This window comes from Penicillium macrosclerotiorum (genome assembly GCF_028827735.1).
Source record: "Penicillium macrosclerotiorum strain IBT 26536 chromosome Unknown utg000006l_segment0_segment0, whole genome shotgun sequence".
NCBI classification, from domain to species: Eukaryota; Fungi; Ascomycota; class Eurotiomycetes; order Eurotiales; family Aspergillaceae; genus Penicillium; species Penicillium macrosclerotiorum.
In genome coordinates this window covers 287,914-304,372 of record NW_026643085.1, presented here as the reverse complement: position 1 = coordinate 304,372, position 16,459 = coordinate 287,914, and the positions used below count along the sequence as shown (strand labels likewise).

Sequence of the window (16,459 nt, the reverse complement as noted above, 5' to 3'; positions counted from 1 at the left end):
TATTGTTGCCGTGTTCTACTGGCCGGCTACTTCAGTGGCAAATTTGTGATCTTGGAGCAAATAGGCGAAAGGTGGGCTGATACGTATACTCTCAGTCAGTGCTCCCTTCATTATCTGCCTTCTTATTATATTTATAAGTTTACAACCAATAATGTGGATTATCAGGATCAAGATGAAGATCCTGTATTTGTTGGTGTCTTTTTTTTATTTGGCGTGTTGGCTGCCATCATTCCTAAACCAAACACGACATTCGCGGTCGGCAATCTGACCTACTATGATCCACACTTATCTGCATCATGCATATTAATAAAATGGACTAACATTGTAAACTCTTCCTTTCATTAGTACTTACGCGTCCTATGTGGCGACAGTCGTTATATCCCCCGAAGAGCCAATTCACATCATGTTCCTTAACGCGATTTTCGCCTTTCCTTTCCCCCCAAGCGGAAGCGAGCGTTTCGGGGCTTTCTCGCCATATGCCGAAGAGCAATATTTTCTAAAGATGATCCGATTGAACTGGAATATATCTGTCAGGCTCCATTGAGAGAGTGAGAAAGGCTGGAGACCCCTCAGAGTAGAACCGCTGAGAGACCGCAGGCTGCTGAAAAACAATCGGAATGCGGAATGCGACAGCAGACAGCAGACAGCAGATCAAGGAGGCGGAGGGCAAACCAGAGGTGAATCAGAAGTCGCCGGGGGGTACTACATGGATCTGTTCTCCCGCAGTGATTTGTTGCATTGGTTCATACCCATGTCAAGCATTCCAGCCTGGTTAGATAGAGACGACGGTTGACTGCAGCTACAGGCATCTGGAGACCTTTATGAACTACTTCCAAAGTACTGTCCCATAGTTGAGACCCGGGTCATCAGCGGAAGGACTAACAAAGCAATACATGATCAATTTCAGGAGCCAATTATCATATCTATATATGTTCCTTCCGTTCATAGAGATCTTAATCTCAAGCATGATGATGAATATTGTTTCTCATACCAGAAATACCGATGTCTGCCGCTGTTAGGCTTGCTTTCTTTTGTCCATCTTTTCTGAATGGGGTCTGTGGGCTTCTAATACCACCGGGCGTTATATTACACGTTTTGTGATAACTTCTTGGGCGACTTTGGAATGATTTTGGAACCGTTTTTTTGCCATTTCCCTTTGTATTTGACATTCGATGCACGGTTGGTGTTTGGGTTTCTTGCTCTCCCCAGAGAATCTGCCTACATGGCCCATATAACACGAGATAGGCTGGACTAGGCCATTAGATTTTTTTTGTCTTGATTTGTGGAATCTTTAATAGGGGAATCTCTCTGAACAAAATTCATTATTGCAACCTGTAAGCTTGAGTGTGCTGATTGCATGACTTCAAATATTTCAAGGCAAATTATTCCCCACTGGGCCAAAATCCAAGGTCTCCTTCCACCACCAGTCATCCAAAAAAAGACCATCAAGGGGCGAATTGCACTGCGTTTGAAGATCAAAATCGATGTTATTTGTATCTCCCGTGTGGACTGACGGAAGTCTTGTTGCACACCATGACTTGAAACGTTGAAAAATCCCGATGGCCCTTTCCATAATACCACCAGAGGACTGATCTCCATGGTATTTCCGGCATCTTTCAAGGTTACTTATCACACGATCAACAACTTGCATAATATCCAAGCTTGATCGAACCAAATTAACGTCCCATGCCGCATCCTTCAGAGTTGATAACTTGTATAGAACTATCACGTAGCGAACAAGGTATGCGAATAAGGGGAAACATATCCCAGGATAGTCAGTAATTGGAATTGTGAAAAAGTTATCCAATGCCGATTTGACTGTGTTGAAGCAAGTATAGAGGTGTTCTAGCCTTTGAACACTGTCAGCTTTTCTTGAAAGCACCAATGCAAATATGGACAGTTCGGTGTAATATATAGATGCAGAAAGCACCCCTATGGATCTTAAAGTCAGCAAGTGCAGTCCTTGGGTGTTATTTTTCAAAGATCATAGAGCATTATCGGACTTACGGTCCTGCTGTAGCTGTGGCGACATGTGGCTCTTTATTTCCTTCACTTTTTGTTGAAGAAATGACAAATAGAAAGCTGGAGGCGCTTTTCTAATTTCATCCATATTTTCAGTCTCCCCCACCTCACCGGAAATCCGTTGCAACCGGACCTGACGCACGAACATTTCGTCGTAAGGCGATTCCTTGTTGTGGTTCAAAGCTTCCAAACATTCATCTAAGTATGGCGTCCATTTCATGGCATCCATATGCCCAAAGTAAACAGAGACACTTTGAAAGGTTAGCATTGCTGCTCTCAAATTGCAAAATGAGGTTTAGGAGGAGTAATAGTTCCAAGTTCTCACATTGAGCTAATGACAAAACAACCAAGGACGGCTCGTTTTCCCTCAAGACTTTGTATCGGGTCATCAGAATTCATTGTACTTTCATTTCCAACTGGCAGCATGTTTGAGTCTTCTTGAGGCGACTTATTTAGACGTAAGTCGAATACCAAAGTCAATGCCAGCTGCGTGAGTCTGGGCAAAAGAGCTGGAGCACCGTTCAGTAATTGATCATGGCCCCAGGCGATAAATGTGAGAAGACCAAGTAGGAGATCAATATTGATGACATCTGGATCATTGGCCAAAAAAATGCAGTTTGTCACCTTTTTCTTTATTTGCGCACCCAGGCGAAGCTTTACCTGTGTCGACTGACATGCGGCACACACGATGCAGGATAGAAGAAATGGTCGGGACTGGCGCAAACTTTGCGCATCACCAGTTATATGAAGAAAGGGAAAGTATTTGAGCATATGATTACGGAAGTAATCGAGATATTGTTCCTCGGATGGCTCAATGACAGATAAGGTGGATACGGAGATAGCTGGAACGGCAGCTACCGACGCCGAAGAAGGGGAGTTAGAATTTGAAAGTGGTGGCGAAGGAGAAACAAGACCCGTTTGAGGAGCATCCAATGGTTTACCAGCGACCAAAAGGGAGACAAGGTTGTCCAGCTTCCCTTCTAGTTGTGCAATACGGGCAACGGGATTATTTCGCTGCGTGGTGCGAGCTCGGCTTGCATTGCCAGGTAAGCATGTCTTGTTAAGGCGGTGGCATCTTTCGCAGCTTTGCCCTTCAGTTCTTGCGATACACCGACACTTTGCAATCGAACAATTTTTGCATGCCTGGTGGAAAAGTCAGTAGACCACGGAAAGGAGGAAGCGGAGATACCGGCTACTCACTCTGCCATACATTTTGGCTGCTGGCGATGGGGCCCGACCCGGCGACATAATGTCAAGTATAGTATCTTGAATACTCGATACAAGCGGGCATCCGGTATTCGCTCTTTGCTGACCCGGCCCTGTGGAGAGAACAGACGCTGGAAGGGGATTCGTTTTGAGTACGGTCGGGATTTGGGTCACGAACTCCGTGTCAGGGGATTTTAAGCGGCATTCGGCATGCCGATAGCCGACAGTTCCTATAAAATGCATGGAAGGAGAGATCCATCAGTGAATATAAGACTCGATAGCATCCCTATAAGGAGTAAAATCTCATAAAGATCAAATTGAAGACCAAAGTTATGAAGGTGATCATCGCAGGGGCTACGGGCCTCGTAGGATCCGAGCTCATCAGACAAAGCCTGGAGATGAGAGAAATCAGCGAGGTTGTCGCGTTAGCCAGGAAACCTGTTCAGGTTGACAGTGGCGTGAATACCTCAAAACTGAGAATCGTTGTAATAGCCGACTACGGTGAGTATTCAGAGGACGTAATGGCTGAGTTTGCAGGAGCAGATGCATGTATCTGGTGATTTTCCATTCTTTAGTCCCCTTTTGAGAGGCATACTAATTGACGTTGGAATAATAGGACTGTTGCCGTAACCCCGTTTAGAACTGGTGGATTTGACTTCGCGGAAGTTAAGCGTGTCTGTCAAGAATGTACCTTGCTTGGGTTTGAAGCTATCTATCGAGCTGGGCCTTCGCGACCGTTTCGTTTTCTTTACTTCAGCGCCGAGGGTACATCTCAAGGGCCGGCAGAAGAGTCATCGGCTTGGTTTATGAGAGACTACCAGATAATGCGAGTAAGTGACCAACAGCCTGTGGTTTTCTCTCTGGAAAAGAGATTCTACTCTATCCACTCAGTCTTTTGCTCAGTGCACTAATGATATCGCTAGGGCGAAACAGAGATGATGGTCCAGAAACTGCCTACAAAGTTCACAAATGTGGAAGTTGCCATTGCACGACCTGGAGTTGTGACCAATAACACAACCTTCTTGAGATCCGTACTAGCAAGCCTCTTCGACTTGACGAACATTTTTACCAGGGCCTTACCGAATGTGAGCCGGAGAGAACTTGTGGCGGCAGTTCTAAGCCAGGTAGTATATGGGTTTGACCAAGAAATCCTGTCTAATGCCGATCTGGTCAGAATAGGTCAAACCAGTTTGGCAGGAAATAGAGCTGCCTAGGTATTTATCGAGGATCGATGGCCAGAAAACCTATCCTTTTCAACAAATTTCGTCTGGGCTGAGGCTTCGTACTATGTTCAAGGGTGATAGTCAATCCCAAAAAATTTGGAAAAGGTTGGCCGGAAAGATTTCCAAATGGTTTCACGCGGTACCAAAAACATAATGGAAAATATAAATTGTTTCTCATAAAATCACTTTAAGGACAAAGTTTTATGAATGGATTTCGCCCAAGTCAATTAATTCTGTCCCGCAGGCCGGGAGACCAATGATTGGATCAAGCTGCAGTTCTGCATTTCCAGTCTTCAACTCTATGGCCTCCGAGACCAGCTTAATTGTCCAGGGAGCCCCAAACTCTGTTGTTCCCGATCTCGCTCAATGAGTGCAATTGTTTAAGAACCAGCCAATAATTGGCTGGTTCGCAGTGAACGATCGATGCTCTTAATTATCTCAAATTGGAGAACAAAAGATTACTGCGTGACATATCAATTATCCAAAAGCAACAGACGACGAAACAGGTCAATGCGTGTCTTCTCTTTCCTAAATGCTTGAAAATGTCCCATAAGATGACGGTCGGGAGGAGCCTGAACTCTGTCAGCCATGAGTTAATGGCGCTGGGACAGGGGGAACAGGGGTAATAAGGGGGAGGGGAAAGAGACAGAAGTACGATCATGACTGAACTCGAGGAGATTATGATCATTAGCACCCTTGTGTCGCCACTGCTGTCGCTGACTGCGGGCCATGTTTCTATCCTGGTCTGTGCTATTTCTCACGTTGCTCAGACGAAGGCACAGAGCCCTCCTGATGGCCCACAGCCCCTAGCGCATAATTATCACCAGCTCCATGGATATTGTTGTTATGATTGTGCAAATCCATTAGCGAATTACCGTTTCCAGGTATCTACATAAACGGGCTGCAGGCGAATCAATCTTCGGGACGGTGGCTGATCCTCTCACGGGAGAGTGACGGGCGGGAAGGGCCGGGAGGGCGTGAAACAGGAATGAGAACCGGATTTGAAGGGGATCGGATAAAAGGACCGAGTGACCAGGCCATCCTGGTTTTGTCGGTGTCATGATTCATGGCAGTGTGGGCGAATATCCGATCTCCAGTCAGCCAGAGAGGCGTTCAATGACAGGGTGCGGTGTCTGCACAACTAAACGTCATCGATTACCGTTCAACCACTCAACCACCGAATCACCCAACGGGGACGATGGGAACATCAGGCCACTCCTCGTTTGAATGTTCCTTTATAAGAAATCACGTTGCCTCACATTGACCTTCTCTCCTCGTTCTTCTCTACTATTTCAATCAACCCAGACCCACTCCGCAAACCTGGCCAATCGCCCGTGACTTTGATCTACTGGCTGCCCCAAGTGCACCGATATACGCGTAAAATCGGGTTTCAATATTTTGAAATCCGTTGCTTCTAGCCATCATGGCTTCTCAAGCATCCGACAAGGAGGGCAAAAGCATCTCCGCCTATGGACCAGCTCGCTCCACCATCCAAGGAAAATGTCTTGAAAGCGAAGAGGTCCGCAAGATGAATGAGTATTTCCGCGCAAGCTTGTATCTCTGTCTCGGAATGCTCTACCTTCGGGATAACCCACTGTTGAAAGAGCCACTGAAGCTGGAACACCTCAAGGCACGCCTCTTGGGCCATTGGGGATCCGATGCAGGGCAGTCCTTTACCTGGATCCATATGAATCGCCTGATCAAGAAGTACGATCTGGATGTTCTCTTCATCTCCGGACCGGGCCACGGTGCCCCGGGTATTATTTCCCAATCCTATCTTGAGGGGGTCTACTCGGAAGTCTATCCCGACAAGAGTGAAGACGCGGATGGCATGAAGAAGTTCTTCAAGCAGTTCTCCTTCCCTGGAGGCATCGGCAGCCACGCCACTCCAGAGACCCCCGGCAGCATCCACGAGGGCGGCGAGCTGGGCTACTCCATTTCACATGCCTTTGGAACTGTGTTTGACAATCCAAATCTCATCACGCTGACCATGGTCGGTGACGGAGAGTCCGAGACTGGCCCGCTGGCAACCAGCTGGCACAGTACCAAATTTTTGAACCCCTGCATTGATGGTGCGGTTCTGCCAGTCCTCCACCTCAATGGATACAAGATCAACAACCCGACTATCCTGGCCCGCATCAGCCACGAAGAATTGACCGCATTGTTTTACGGTTATGGCTGGAAGCCATATTTCGTGGAAGGCAGTGATTTGGAGAGCATGCATCAGGCCATGGCAGTCACTTTGGAGCAATGCGTCAAGGAAATCCGAGAGTACCAACAGCAAGCTCGTTCTTCGAATAAGCCATTCCGCCCTCGTTGGCCAATGATCGTGCTCCGAACGCCAAAGGGCTGGACAGCGCCCCGGGAGATCGATGGCAAGTTACTGGAAGGCTTTTGGCGGGCGCATCAAATTCCAATCACCGATGTACTCACCAACCCAGCTCATCTGAAAGTCCTGGAATCCTGGATGAAGAGTTACAAGCCTGAGAAACTGTTTGATGCAAATGGAAAATTGATTCCTGAACTCAAAGAACTCGCTCCTGTTGGCAACTCTCGTATGTCAGCCAACCCAGTCGGTAACGGAGGAGTCTTGCGGAAGCCTCTGAATATGACGGACTTCCGCGACTATGCGTTGCGGGACATTATCCCCGGAAAAACTATTAAGGGAGGCATGGCCAATATGTCCAAGTTCCTTCGCGACGTTGTTGCCAAAAACATGACCAATTTCCGACTTTTCGGCCCCGATGAGACAGAATCAAACAAGCTCGCCGAGGTTTACAAGGCCGGCAAGAAAGTATGGATGGCGGACTACTTCGAGGAAGACAAAGATGGCGGCAATCTATCTCCTCAGGGTCGAGTGATGGAGATGTTGAGCGAGCATACTTGCGAGGGGTGGCTGGAAGGCTATATTCTTTCTGGTCGCCATGGCCTCATCAACAGCTACGAGCCCTTCGTTCACGTCATTGATTCCATGGTCAATCAACACTGCAAGTGGATTGAGAAGTGTCTGGAAGTGGAATGGCGAGCCAAGGTCGCCTCTCTGAATATCTTGATTACTGCCACTGTCTGGCGTCAGGATCACAATGGATTTACCCACCAGGACCCTGGTTTTCTCGACGTGGTGGCCAACAAAAGCCCGGAAGTTGTTCGAATCTATCTTCCTCCCGATGGAAACACTCTTTTGTCGGTCATGGATCACTGCTTCCGCAGTGTCAACTACGTGAACGTCGTCGTTGCCGACAAGCAAGATCATATTCAGTTCCTAAGCATGGAAGACGCTATTAAGCATTGCACTAAAGGTTTGGGCATCTGGGACTGGGCCAGCAATGACCAAGGCGAGGAGCCCGATATTGTGATGGCTTCTTGTGGCGATGTCTCGACCCATGAAGCACTAGCTGCCACCGCTCTTCTGCGTGAGTACCTACCAGCTCTCAAAGTGCGATTTGTGAACGTGGTGGATCTCTTCCGTTTGATCTCCAAGATCCATCACCCCCACGGCATGTCGGACCAGCGCTGGCGGGCGATCTTCACCGACAACAAGCCTATCCTGTTCAACTTCCACTCTTACCCTTGGCTCATCCACCGATTGACTTACCGACGACCTGGACAGCAGCATCTGCATGTCCGCGGCTACCGGGAGAAGGGCAACATTGACACTCCGTTCGAACTGGCTCTCCGCAATGGAACGGACCGATACAGCCTTGCCATCGATGCGATTGACCTGGTTCAGACTCTGGGCAATACCGGATCCAGTGTTCGGGAGAAGCTGGTCAACTTCCAGCTTGCAGGTAAAGCGGAAGCTTTCAACAACGGCGTTGACCCTGAGCACATTCGTAACTGGACTTGGCCTCATTCGAATAAAACTGCCATGTAACTTGCATGGAGGCCTTCAAGGGAGATTGGTAGTTGTATGAAGAGAAACACGAATTGAATAATGAATTGATCTATTTTTATTACAGCTTCTTTTAGCTTTCTGTAGAAGAACTGCTATTCTAATTCTACTAGGAATAGTCTGTCAATCTAGCTAGAAGGTGGTCTGCGTCGACCTTCAAGAAAAAAAAAAAAAACGACCGAGAACCAATGTTAAACTTCGATGGGCCTTGAAGCTTCAGATCTGGTGTTCTTCAGTTGCGAATATTCTTTTTCAACCTATGCCGAATGAACTACTTTGGGGAGTCGGGCACAATCGACGGCACATCTACTGTTTCCCCGCGGGAAGCCGAGTGGGGAACCGCACAAGCCCTGTCAGCGTCGTGATATGACAGCGGGGGCATCGCGTATAATCCAGGTTGGCACAGAAAACATGCCGCCGCCCAAATTGAGCCAACCGATTACTTCCATCCAAGGGGTGAGGGTGGCTGGATCCTCGTCCATCTGGGACATCAATCTCCAATGCCCATCAAACTCCTCTCGAGGCACCATCGCATCCGTCACCCCGCATGCGAATTCCTTGGATTGTTCTGATCAACTTGAGTGTCCACTGGCCTTGCCAGCTTTGACACATCCGCATATTCATCTGGATAAGGCATTTGTCCACAATGCACGTGAATATGTGGATTTACTTCCCTGCGAAGGCACGTTTCAAGAAGCATTGTCCTTCACTACGAAAGCCAAGCAGCAGTTTACGCTTCCTGATATTCTTAAGCGAGGCGAGTGGCTCCTGGCTGAATCCGTCTCATCTGGAGTCACGGCGATGAGAGCCTTTGTGGAGGTGGACCATACTGTCAACTTGACCTGTGTGGATGCTGCCGTGACGCTGAAACGCCAGTGGCAGGAAGTCTGTGAGATCCAGGTAGTGAGCTTTGCGCAAGATCCTCTCTTCTCCACTCTCCATGGCGAGGAGAATAGAAGCCTAATTGAAGAGGCGCTGGGGCGCTTCTCTGAGATCGATGTGATCGGAACGACACCGTATGTGGAATCCACCGCCGAGGCGGCCAAAAGCAATATCGATTGGGCAATCGACCGTGCCATGCAGCTTGACAAACATCTTGATTTTCATCTTGACTACAATCTGGACCCCAACCGGGAGGCGTTGCTCTGGCATGTGCTGGAGGCCCTCCAGCAGCGTGGTTGGACCGCCTCCAGCACCCGGAGGAGAGTGATGCTGGGCCACTGTACCCGCCTCACCCTGCTCACCGACGAAGAATGGAGCCGCGCAGCACAAATTATCCGGGACCAGGACCTGCCGGTGAGCTTTGTCGGCCTGCCCACCAGCGATCTCTACATGGCCTCGCCGCCAGACCCGGTGATCTCTCACCACCGACCCCGGGGCACCTTACGAGTGCCGGAGATAATTCGCCGGCACGGGCTGGATGCCGTCCTAGGCGTCAACAATGTGGGCAACGCCTTCACGCCCTGGGGGTCGGCAGACCCGTTGTTCCTCGCGTGTGTCGGTGTGGGCGTCTATCAGGCCGGGACGCAGAGCGATGCTGCCCTCCTGTACGAGTGTGTCTCTACGCGCGCGCGAGCTGCTATTGGACTGGCTCCGTCGGACCCAAGTCTTGTCTTGCAGACCCAGGGATCTGCTGATCTCTTGCTGTTTAACAATCACGACGATACTGGCTGTGGTGTATTCCGCCCACGCGCTAGCGTGGCTGAGGTCGTATGGGATCCTCCGGTGCGATCCAACCGCCATCTGATTGTCAACGGGCGACGAAAAATCCCCCAGCAGGGGTTGGCTTCAAATACGGCGGTATATCGGTTTAGACACTGAGCGATTTACTCTGGTGGCTTGGGTCGGCGAATTGGGAGGAAGCAGCTTGTAACTGTGGGGGCATGGCAGTGAAAGAGCTCCGTTGTGAGTCCAAATGCCTAATAAAGATTTCATCGTATATATGTGTAAAATAATTATGTTATTCTATTATACAGCGCTGGAATCCTTCCCTCCCTTCGCTTTTCCCCCAGTTCCCTCTTTTGCTATTCCTGTTCTCCAGCCAGCCACACACACAATCTCTTTTTTCTTTTTGGATTCTCTCGTTCAACGGGCATTTATAGTTATTTATAGTATGTGATCACGTGAGCGTGGTCGCGGAGACCCGATGATGATGACACCGGGGGATCGACAACACGACGAGCAGGAGGCGATAGGTAGAAGATGGAGATGCGGAATGTGTCGCCGGATCATTTGAGATTTATTGAAGCCTCGCATATCACCCAATCACCGGGGTCAAATCGAAGATCGATGAACTATAACTCCGTGAAACCATGAAACCACGAACTATGAACAGTCCCGTGCCTGGCCGAGACTGGATGATGTCAAGGCCGGTCCTGTAAAGGAACCGGGGAAAAGAACCAGGGGAACGTAGTGAAACCTCCCCTAACCGAGGCCAGGGACCTGGGCCAAATGGGAAAGCGACTTGGGGTGGTTTTGGCCAGTCTGTGTTATAAGCGTGGGTGCAGTCGAAGCCCAGCGAAGTCCAGTGGAGCCCCTGCACGACGGATGGCCCGACAAGGTCGCGGCGTCTGGTCCTGATAATCGCGCAAGTAGGCCTCCGCAACATACCCAACCTCCAACTTCTCTTCTGCATCTCCCCCTCCCACTACGGCGCTTGCCTGCCATCCTGCTCCTGCATCCAAATCTCGGCTTTCTCTCTCGTCGTCACCTCTGCAGAGTGTCCTATTGTCCACCTTCCCCCCTTTCCGCCGGGTCGCAGAGTCCCGTGGGGCCTGATCCCTAGCCCTTTCGTCAGCTCCTCCCCGCTCACCCTTTGACCTCCCGACCACTAAAGCACCTCACAACTCATTGACCGCTCTGTCTTTTCGCCCCCTCACCTCCTCGCCTGGCCGTCATGTCGGCCCCGACGCCTGCGCCGACGTCGCCTACGGTGGTTCGTAGCCATTCTACCTCGTCTCGTCCACCGCGAGCGCCGTCCGACCTCCCCCATCGGACACGAAGCGTGGCGGTCCGATCGTCCAACTCCTCCCAGCCCCCTCCACAGACTCACTATTCAAATTCAAAACCCCCCTCCTATGATCGCCGCCCGCCTTCCAACCACGCCGCATTGGACAGAATTGCCCGCCGAGATTTTGAAGCCGCCAATGCAGCGCGAATGCCCTCCCGTCGGGAGTCTTCCGCCGAGCGCTCCTCCCAGGAGCGCCCATCGACCGCATCCCGGACCGAATCCACCCGCCGTCATCAGCGAACCCCTTCTATCCAGCCCGATAGCGCGGAGATGACAGGCACCGCACAATCGACGGATTCCTCTTCCCAACAGGCAAATGCCACACATGGGCCTTCCACCACCACCCCCCAACCTCGGCGCCGCACGACCATCACAACGCCCACGGGCCAATGGGCGCTGGGAAAGACCATTGGTGCCGGAAGCATGGGCAAGGTGAAGTTGGCAAAGAACATGGAAACCGGGGAACAGGTAAATAATATATCACCTTCCCCCTTCCCTGTTATCCAGAGTGTAGAGAGCATTGTCTATGGATGATCTGGTGGTAGTTCTAACCATTCTCTCCAAATAGGTTGCCGTGAAAATCGTTCCACGGCTATCGACTGAGGAGCATCGCAACAGCCGGGAGACAGAGAGAGCCGATCGCTCAAAGGAAATTCGAACCGCCCGAGAAGCGGCCATTGTCAGCCTGGTTAACCACCCCTATATCTGTGGGATGCGCGACGTGGTTCGAACCACCTATCACTGGTACATGCTCTTCGAATACGTCAACGGCGGGCAAATGCTAGACTACATCATTTCCCACGGCAAGTTGAAGGAAAAGCAAGCTCGCAAATTCGCTCGTCAAATCGCCAGCGCCCTGGATTATTCCCACCGCAATAGCATTGTCCATCGCGATCTAAAGATCGAGAATATCCTCATCAGCAAGACAGGCGACATCAAGATCATTGATTTCGGCCTAAGTAATCTCTTCTCGCCCAAGAGCCTTCTGAAAACGTTCTGTGGCAGTCTTTATTTTGCCGCTCCGGAGTTGCTCCAAGCCAGACAGTACACTGGACCGGAGGTGGATGTTTGGAGTTTCGGCATCGTATTGTACGTTCTGGTTTGCGGCAAAGTGCCATTCGATGACCAGAGCATGCCCCAGCTACATGCGAAAATCAAGAAGGGTGTAGTGGAATACCCTCCTGGTCTCACCACTGGTAAGTCGGAACTCATGATCATGATCTTCCAATCCATGAAAGAAATTGCCACTAATCTTCTTACCCAAGAATGTCGCCACATTATCTCTCGGATGCTGGTCACCGATCCCAAGCAACGAGCTAGCCTGTCCGAAATCATGAACCATCCCTGGATGAACAAGGGCTTTACATCCCCTCCCGAGAACTTTCTGCCGCAGCGGGAGCCGTTACAGCTTCCTTTGGATCAGGAGGTCATTGAGAAGATGACGGGCTTTGATTTTGGTCCTCCGGACTATATTAACGCGCAACTGACTAAAGTGCTTGAATCGGATGATTACCAGCATGCTGTTCGCCTGAACTTCCGTGAACACCCTATTCCTAATCAGACCGAGAAGAAGCGCGGCGTTTTTGACTTCTATAAACGGCGAAACTCTGCTGCCAGCCGGGACACCCTGTCCGCCCCATCGGCAGAAGCAATTCAGCTGGGCAACGACCCTCTTAATGCGTACAGCCCATTGATATCTATCTATCATCTTGTGAAGGAGAAACTAGACCGGGAACGGGCCGAAACCCGACCTGGTGCCCTCGGTCTTCGTCAATCCCCTGGTGATGTACAAGTGCCCGAGCTGGCGCCTCCGGAAGCTGCTCATACTAACCAATACCAGCTTCCGGGAGAGAGAGATACAGGTCGGCGATCTCGCCCGCGGGCTCGCACTCATGGCGAGGACGATGTCACAGAGGGGATGAAGAGTATGCACTCTTCTTCTCCATCGGCACACGCAGTGCCGACGATCGCACAACCGGACACCCCTGTCAAGAAAGAAAGCACTGCGGCCGGTATTCTACGGCGTTTCAGTACGCGCAGAACCAAAGATCGCAGCCGCGATGTGGAACGGGATCGCACCAGTACTCCAAACACTCCAACGCTCAATGTTCAACCTCCTGCCGATTCCGCTTCTCCAATGAACCGTGGATTTAGCGTGCGGCGAACACGACGTGCTGATCCCTCTCCAGCTCCCCTGCCCTCTGGAGGTAGTCAGCCTCAACATCAAGATCTCCTGGCCGCTCCTGACTCTGGCGATCAGTCTTCCAGATCAAACAAGTTTTTGGGGCGGTCGACCAGTGTCAATTCTGCGGAATATCGAACTAGAAGAGCGGCCCGGAGGAGTGATGCAGATGCCCTGGATGTTGAGCGTCAGCCTCCCTCGACCAGTGGGTCCGACCAAATTGAATCAAACAACCAGCGAGACCAGGCTGGTGTCAAGCCTGCCACAAGCACCCGCACACATACTGCCCGTACCATGTCGCTTGGCCACGCCCGCCGTGAAAGCATCCAGGCCCGCCGGGCCCGCCGGGAGGCAGCTCGGGAGGCCAATGTGCCTGAAGAGACCGATGCGGATATCTCTGGCGCAGGAACAGCTCTTGAAAGTGCCAACGAAGGCGAGGATTTGTCCAAACCAGTCTATCTCAAGGGCCTCTTCAGCGTGTCGACTACCAGCAGCAAACCTCTACCTGTCATTCGTGCCGATATCATCCGCGTTCTAAAACAGCTTGCTGTTGATTACGTCGAGATCAAAGGTGGATTCAGCTGTCGACATGCTCCTAGCATCGATCTGGACAAGGTGGTCGATATCAGCCCGCCTAGCCCCGATCGGCAAGGACAGATGTCGCACCGTCGTCGGATTAGTTTTGGTGGGCTTCTCGGGCACGACGATAGCCGTGATGATAGCCGTGGTGGACACCCCAAATTACAACGTCGAACTCAGGGCCAACCGGACCGGAGCTTCACTACAAATTCGGACGGATCTGACGAGTACGTTGCCCGGGAGCAGCCTCACAGTGGCACGGTTGGTGAGCGAGTGGTCGGTGAGACTACAACCCGGGTCCAGAGTGATACCGGTGAAAATCTGGTACTGCGCTTTGAGATTCTTATCGTGAAGGTGCCTCTGTTTTCACTCCATGGCATTCAGTTCAAGAAGGTCGCTGGTGGCATGTGGCAGTACCGAGAAATGGCGAAGAAAATTCTTGACGCTTTGCGCCTGTGATAGGCCAAGCATCCCACAACAGCATAAGAAGAAAAACAAAGGAGCATAGAGGAACCCCCTTGTCTCAAAAGCTACAATCCATATGGGGAATTTTTATCTCTTCCTTTTTACGCCGGTCTTAGCTCAATTTGGCGCTTCTAACTGCAACAGCTGCATTTAGCAATCACGAATTCGCATGAGCATCTATCGTACTTGTTTTCACACTCGCATGTCTAGGACTCGTCCACTCCATGTTGATTTGTTTGCAGTCCTATTTCTGGACTCTGATTCTTTCTTGTTATCTCCATTAGCCCTATTGTTCTGGTCTGCATTGTGCCTGCTTCTCATCATTTCCCCCTCCCCCTCTTTCCGTCCGACTCAACTATGCTAAACCGCGTCATGAGCCTAAACAAACCCCTCTTTTTCAGTCTTCATGTGTATATTAGAGAGTGAAGACATGTTCTGGAAGCTGATTTCCCCCTTATCCTGCATTTTCTTTGTTTGTTATTTCTTTTTCAAGTTTGTCTGCGTCCTTGCGGTATTCGCTTTTCGTTGGCTTCTTATTTTCTTCGTTTGCGAGGACCTGGGAATGGCGTTTGTACAGCTTTTCGTGGAGCATTTGATCATGAGCCTTCCGTTGTCACTCCATAAATGCGATGTTTAACGCGGGTATATAACTCTGATCTTCCACTTCAAAAAGTGGAAAATTTCATTGTAGACTTCCAAAGACGATTATGGTTACGTATGGTATCTTATGGAGAAATTTTGCTGCTTTTTTGGGGGTGGACAATTACTTCAGCTTGGCCCGGCTGGGCTGGAGGATAAGTATTTTTATCTGGCGTTTGCTAGGTACCAGGGCGGCGTGTCGGTTGAGGCTTACTGGCCCGGGGGCCGGGGTAACTCGCCAGTTGGCTAAATTGATTGTGAGAAGATACAGTATAGAAGATTCAAATGGGGCCACAGTAGCATGATCTCAGAGCTATCCAGATCCATATCTATGCATATATACTACTAGCACTCAGATCACCCTGATCAGTGATCTAGTGGATATCTTCTTGGTCTTATGTGTTAGAGCGCTACTTGCAGGGTAGCGGTGTCATATGATATTGCAACATGAGGCTATTCCCAACTCAATGCCTCAGGTGTCAGTCCAACACCTTATCGGTCAGGCTTCGTCATGACAGCCCCACTTCTCAACATAGATGCATGACCTACAAGGCCCTGAGGGTTCGGTGCCCTTCCATTAAGGATTCGTGAACCCCTCTTTCCTGTAGCCTTTGCTTACCTCTGTTACATGTGGGCTACGTCAGACCGCATATTGTAATGTGATCCATCGCCTTTGCTTTGGGTCATGTGGAAAAGTGTTGAAGCCTGTACATAAATTGAGGATCATGGAGAGATCCATATATATCTAGACCTTCTCATCGCTGCTATCTTCCGGACTCATCACTGATGAGTCGGGTTATGTGACCGTAGATGTTGTTGTCTGAGTCGGTTCTGCCGCTCTTTAGCCCGCGGCTTTTCTGACTACCTTGTTACTGAATTGATTGGTTTAGGCGTGTCCATCTTTGGCATCCTATGGGTGGGTCTATAACATATACAAGACGATGGTCTTATTCCCTTAATAGAGGTCATGATAAGCTAGGCTACTGACTTAGGCAGGCTGTGATGGTAATAGTTGCCAATACTTTACAGCAGCTAGGCACCAACGAGCCTTGTGAACGGCATCTATTAGCTCAATAATTTGATTTTTTATTTTAAGTCCGGACGATTCTTGCCTGTATACATCCCAACCTGCAGACTCAAATTGTGACGGTACATATCTTGACTACTCTATCATTATACGCTACTTACATGCTGCATAGCTCCAGATTACCGTGAAAAGCCTAAGAAAGGGGGTCGTGTCT

At 50.1% G+C, this 16,459-nt stretch overlaps 5 protein-coding genes across 5 annotated transcripts; 4 read left to right on the top strand and 1 right to left on the bottom strand.

Moving 5' to 3' along the window:
• Nucleotides 1-1,372: 1,372 nt before the first annotated feature.
• N7462_005401 (fungal specific transcription factor domain-containing protein) lies at nucleotides 1,373-3,234 on the bottom strand (the record flags this gene model as incomplete). Its single annotated transcript, XM_057077119.1, has 4 exons — nucleotides 1,373-1,932; nucleotides 2,008-2,273; nucleotides 2,348-3,165; nucleotides 3,223-3,234. The coding sequence occupies 4 exons, from the start codon at nucleotides 3,232-3,234 to the stop codon at nucleotides 1,373-1,375; spliced, it is 1,656 nt and encodes a 551-aa protein (XP_056932699.1).
• Nucleotides 3,235-3,560: 326 nt separating this feature from the next.
• Nucleotides 3,561-4,442, top strand: N7462_005400 (uncharacterized protein; the record flags this gene model as incomplete). Its single annotated transcript, XM_057077118.1, has 3 exons — nucleotides 3,561-3,784; nucleotides 3,845-4,058; nucleotides 4,152-4,442. 3 exons carry the CDS (start codon nucleotides 3,561-3,563, stop codon nucleotides 4,440-4,442), a joined length of 729 nt encoding a protein of 242 aa, XP_056932698.1.
• Nucleotides 4,443-5,874: 1,432 nt separating this feature from the next.
• Nucleotides 5,875-8,325, top strand: N7462_005399 (phosphoketolase family protein; the record flags this gene model as incomplete). Its single annotated transcript, XM_057077117.1, has 1 exon — nucleotides 5,875-8,325. One exon carries the CDS (start codon nucleotides 5,875-5,877, stop codon nucleotides 8,323-8,325), a length of 2,451 nt encoding a protein of 816 aa, XP_056932697.1.
• A 429-nt stretch (nucleotides 8,326-8,754) lies between these two features.
• On the top strand, nucleotides 8,755-10,164 carry N7462_005398 (putative zinc metallopeptidase; the record flags this gene model as incomplete). The annotated part of the gene is made up of 1 exon (XM_057077116.1): nucleotides 8,755-10,164. The coding sequence occupies one exon, from the start codon at nucleotides 8,755-8,757 to the stop codon at nucleotides 10,162-10,164; it is 1,410 nt and encodes a 469-aa protein (XP_056932696.1).
• A 1,075-nt stretch (nucleotides 10,165-11,239) lies between these two features.
• kin1 (putative serine/threonine protein kinase Kin1) lies at nucleotides 11,240-14,573 on the top strand (the record flags this gene model as incomplete). The annotated part of the gene is made up of 2 exons (XM_057077115.1): nucleotides 11,240-11,821; nucleotides 11,922-14,573. 2 exons carry the CDS (start codon nucleotides 11,240-11,242, stop codon nucleotides 14,571-14,573), a joined length of 3,234 nt encoding a protein of 1,077 aa, XP_056932695.1.
• Nucleotides 14,574-16,459: the final 1,886 nt, after the last annotated feature.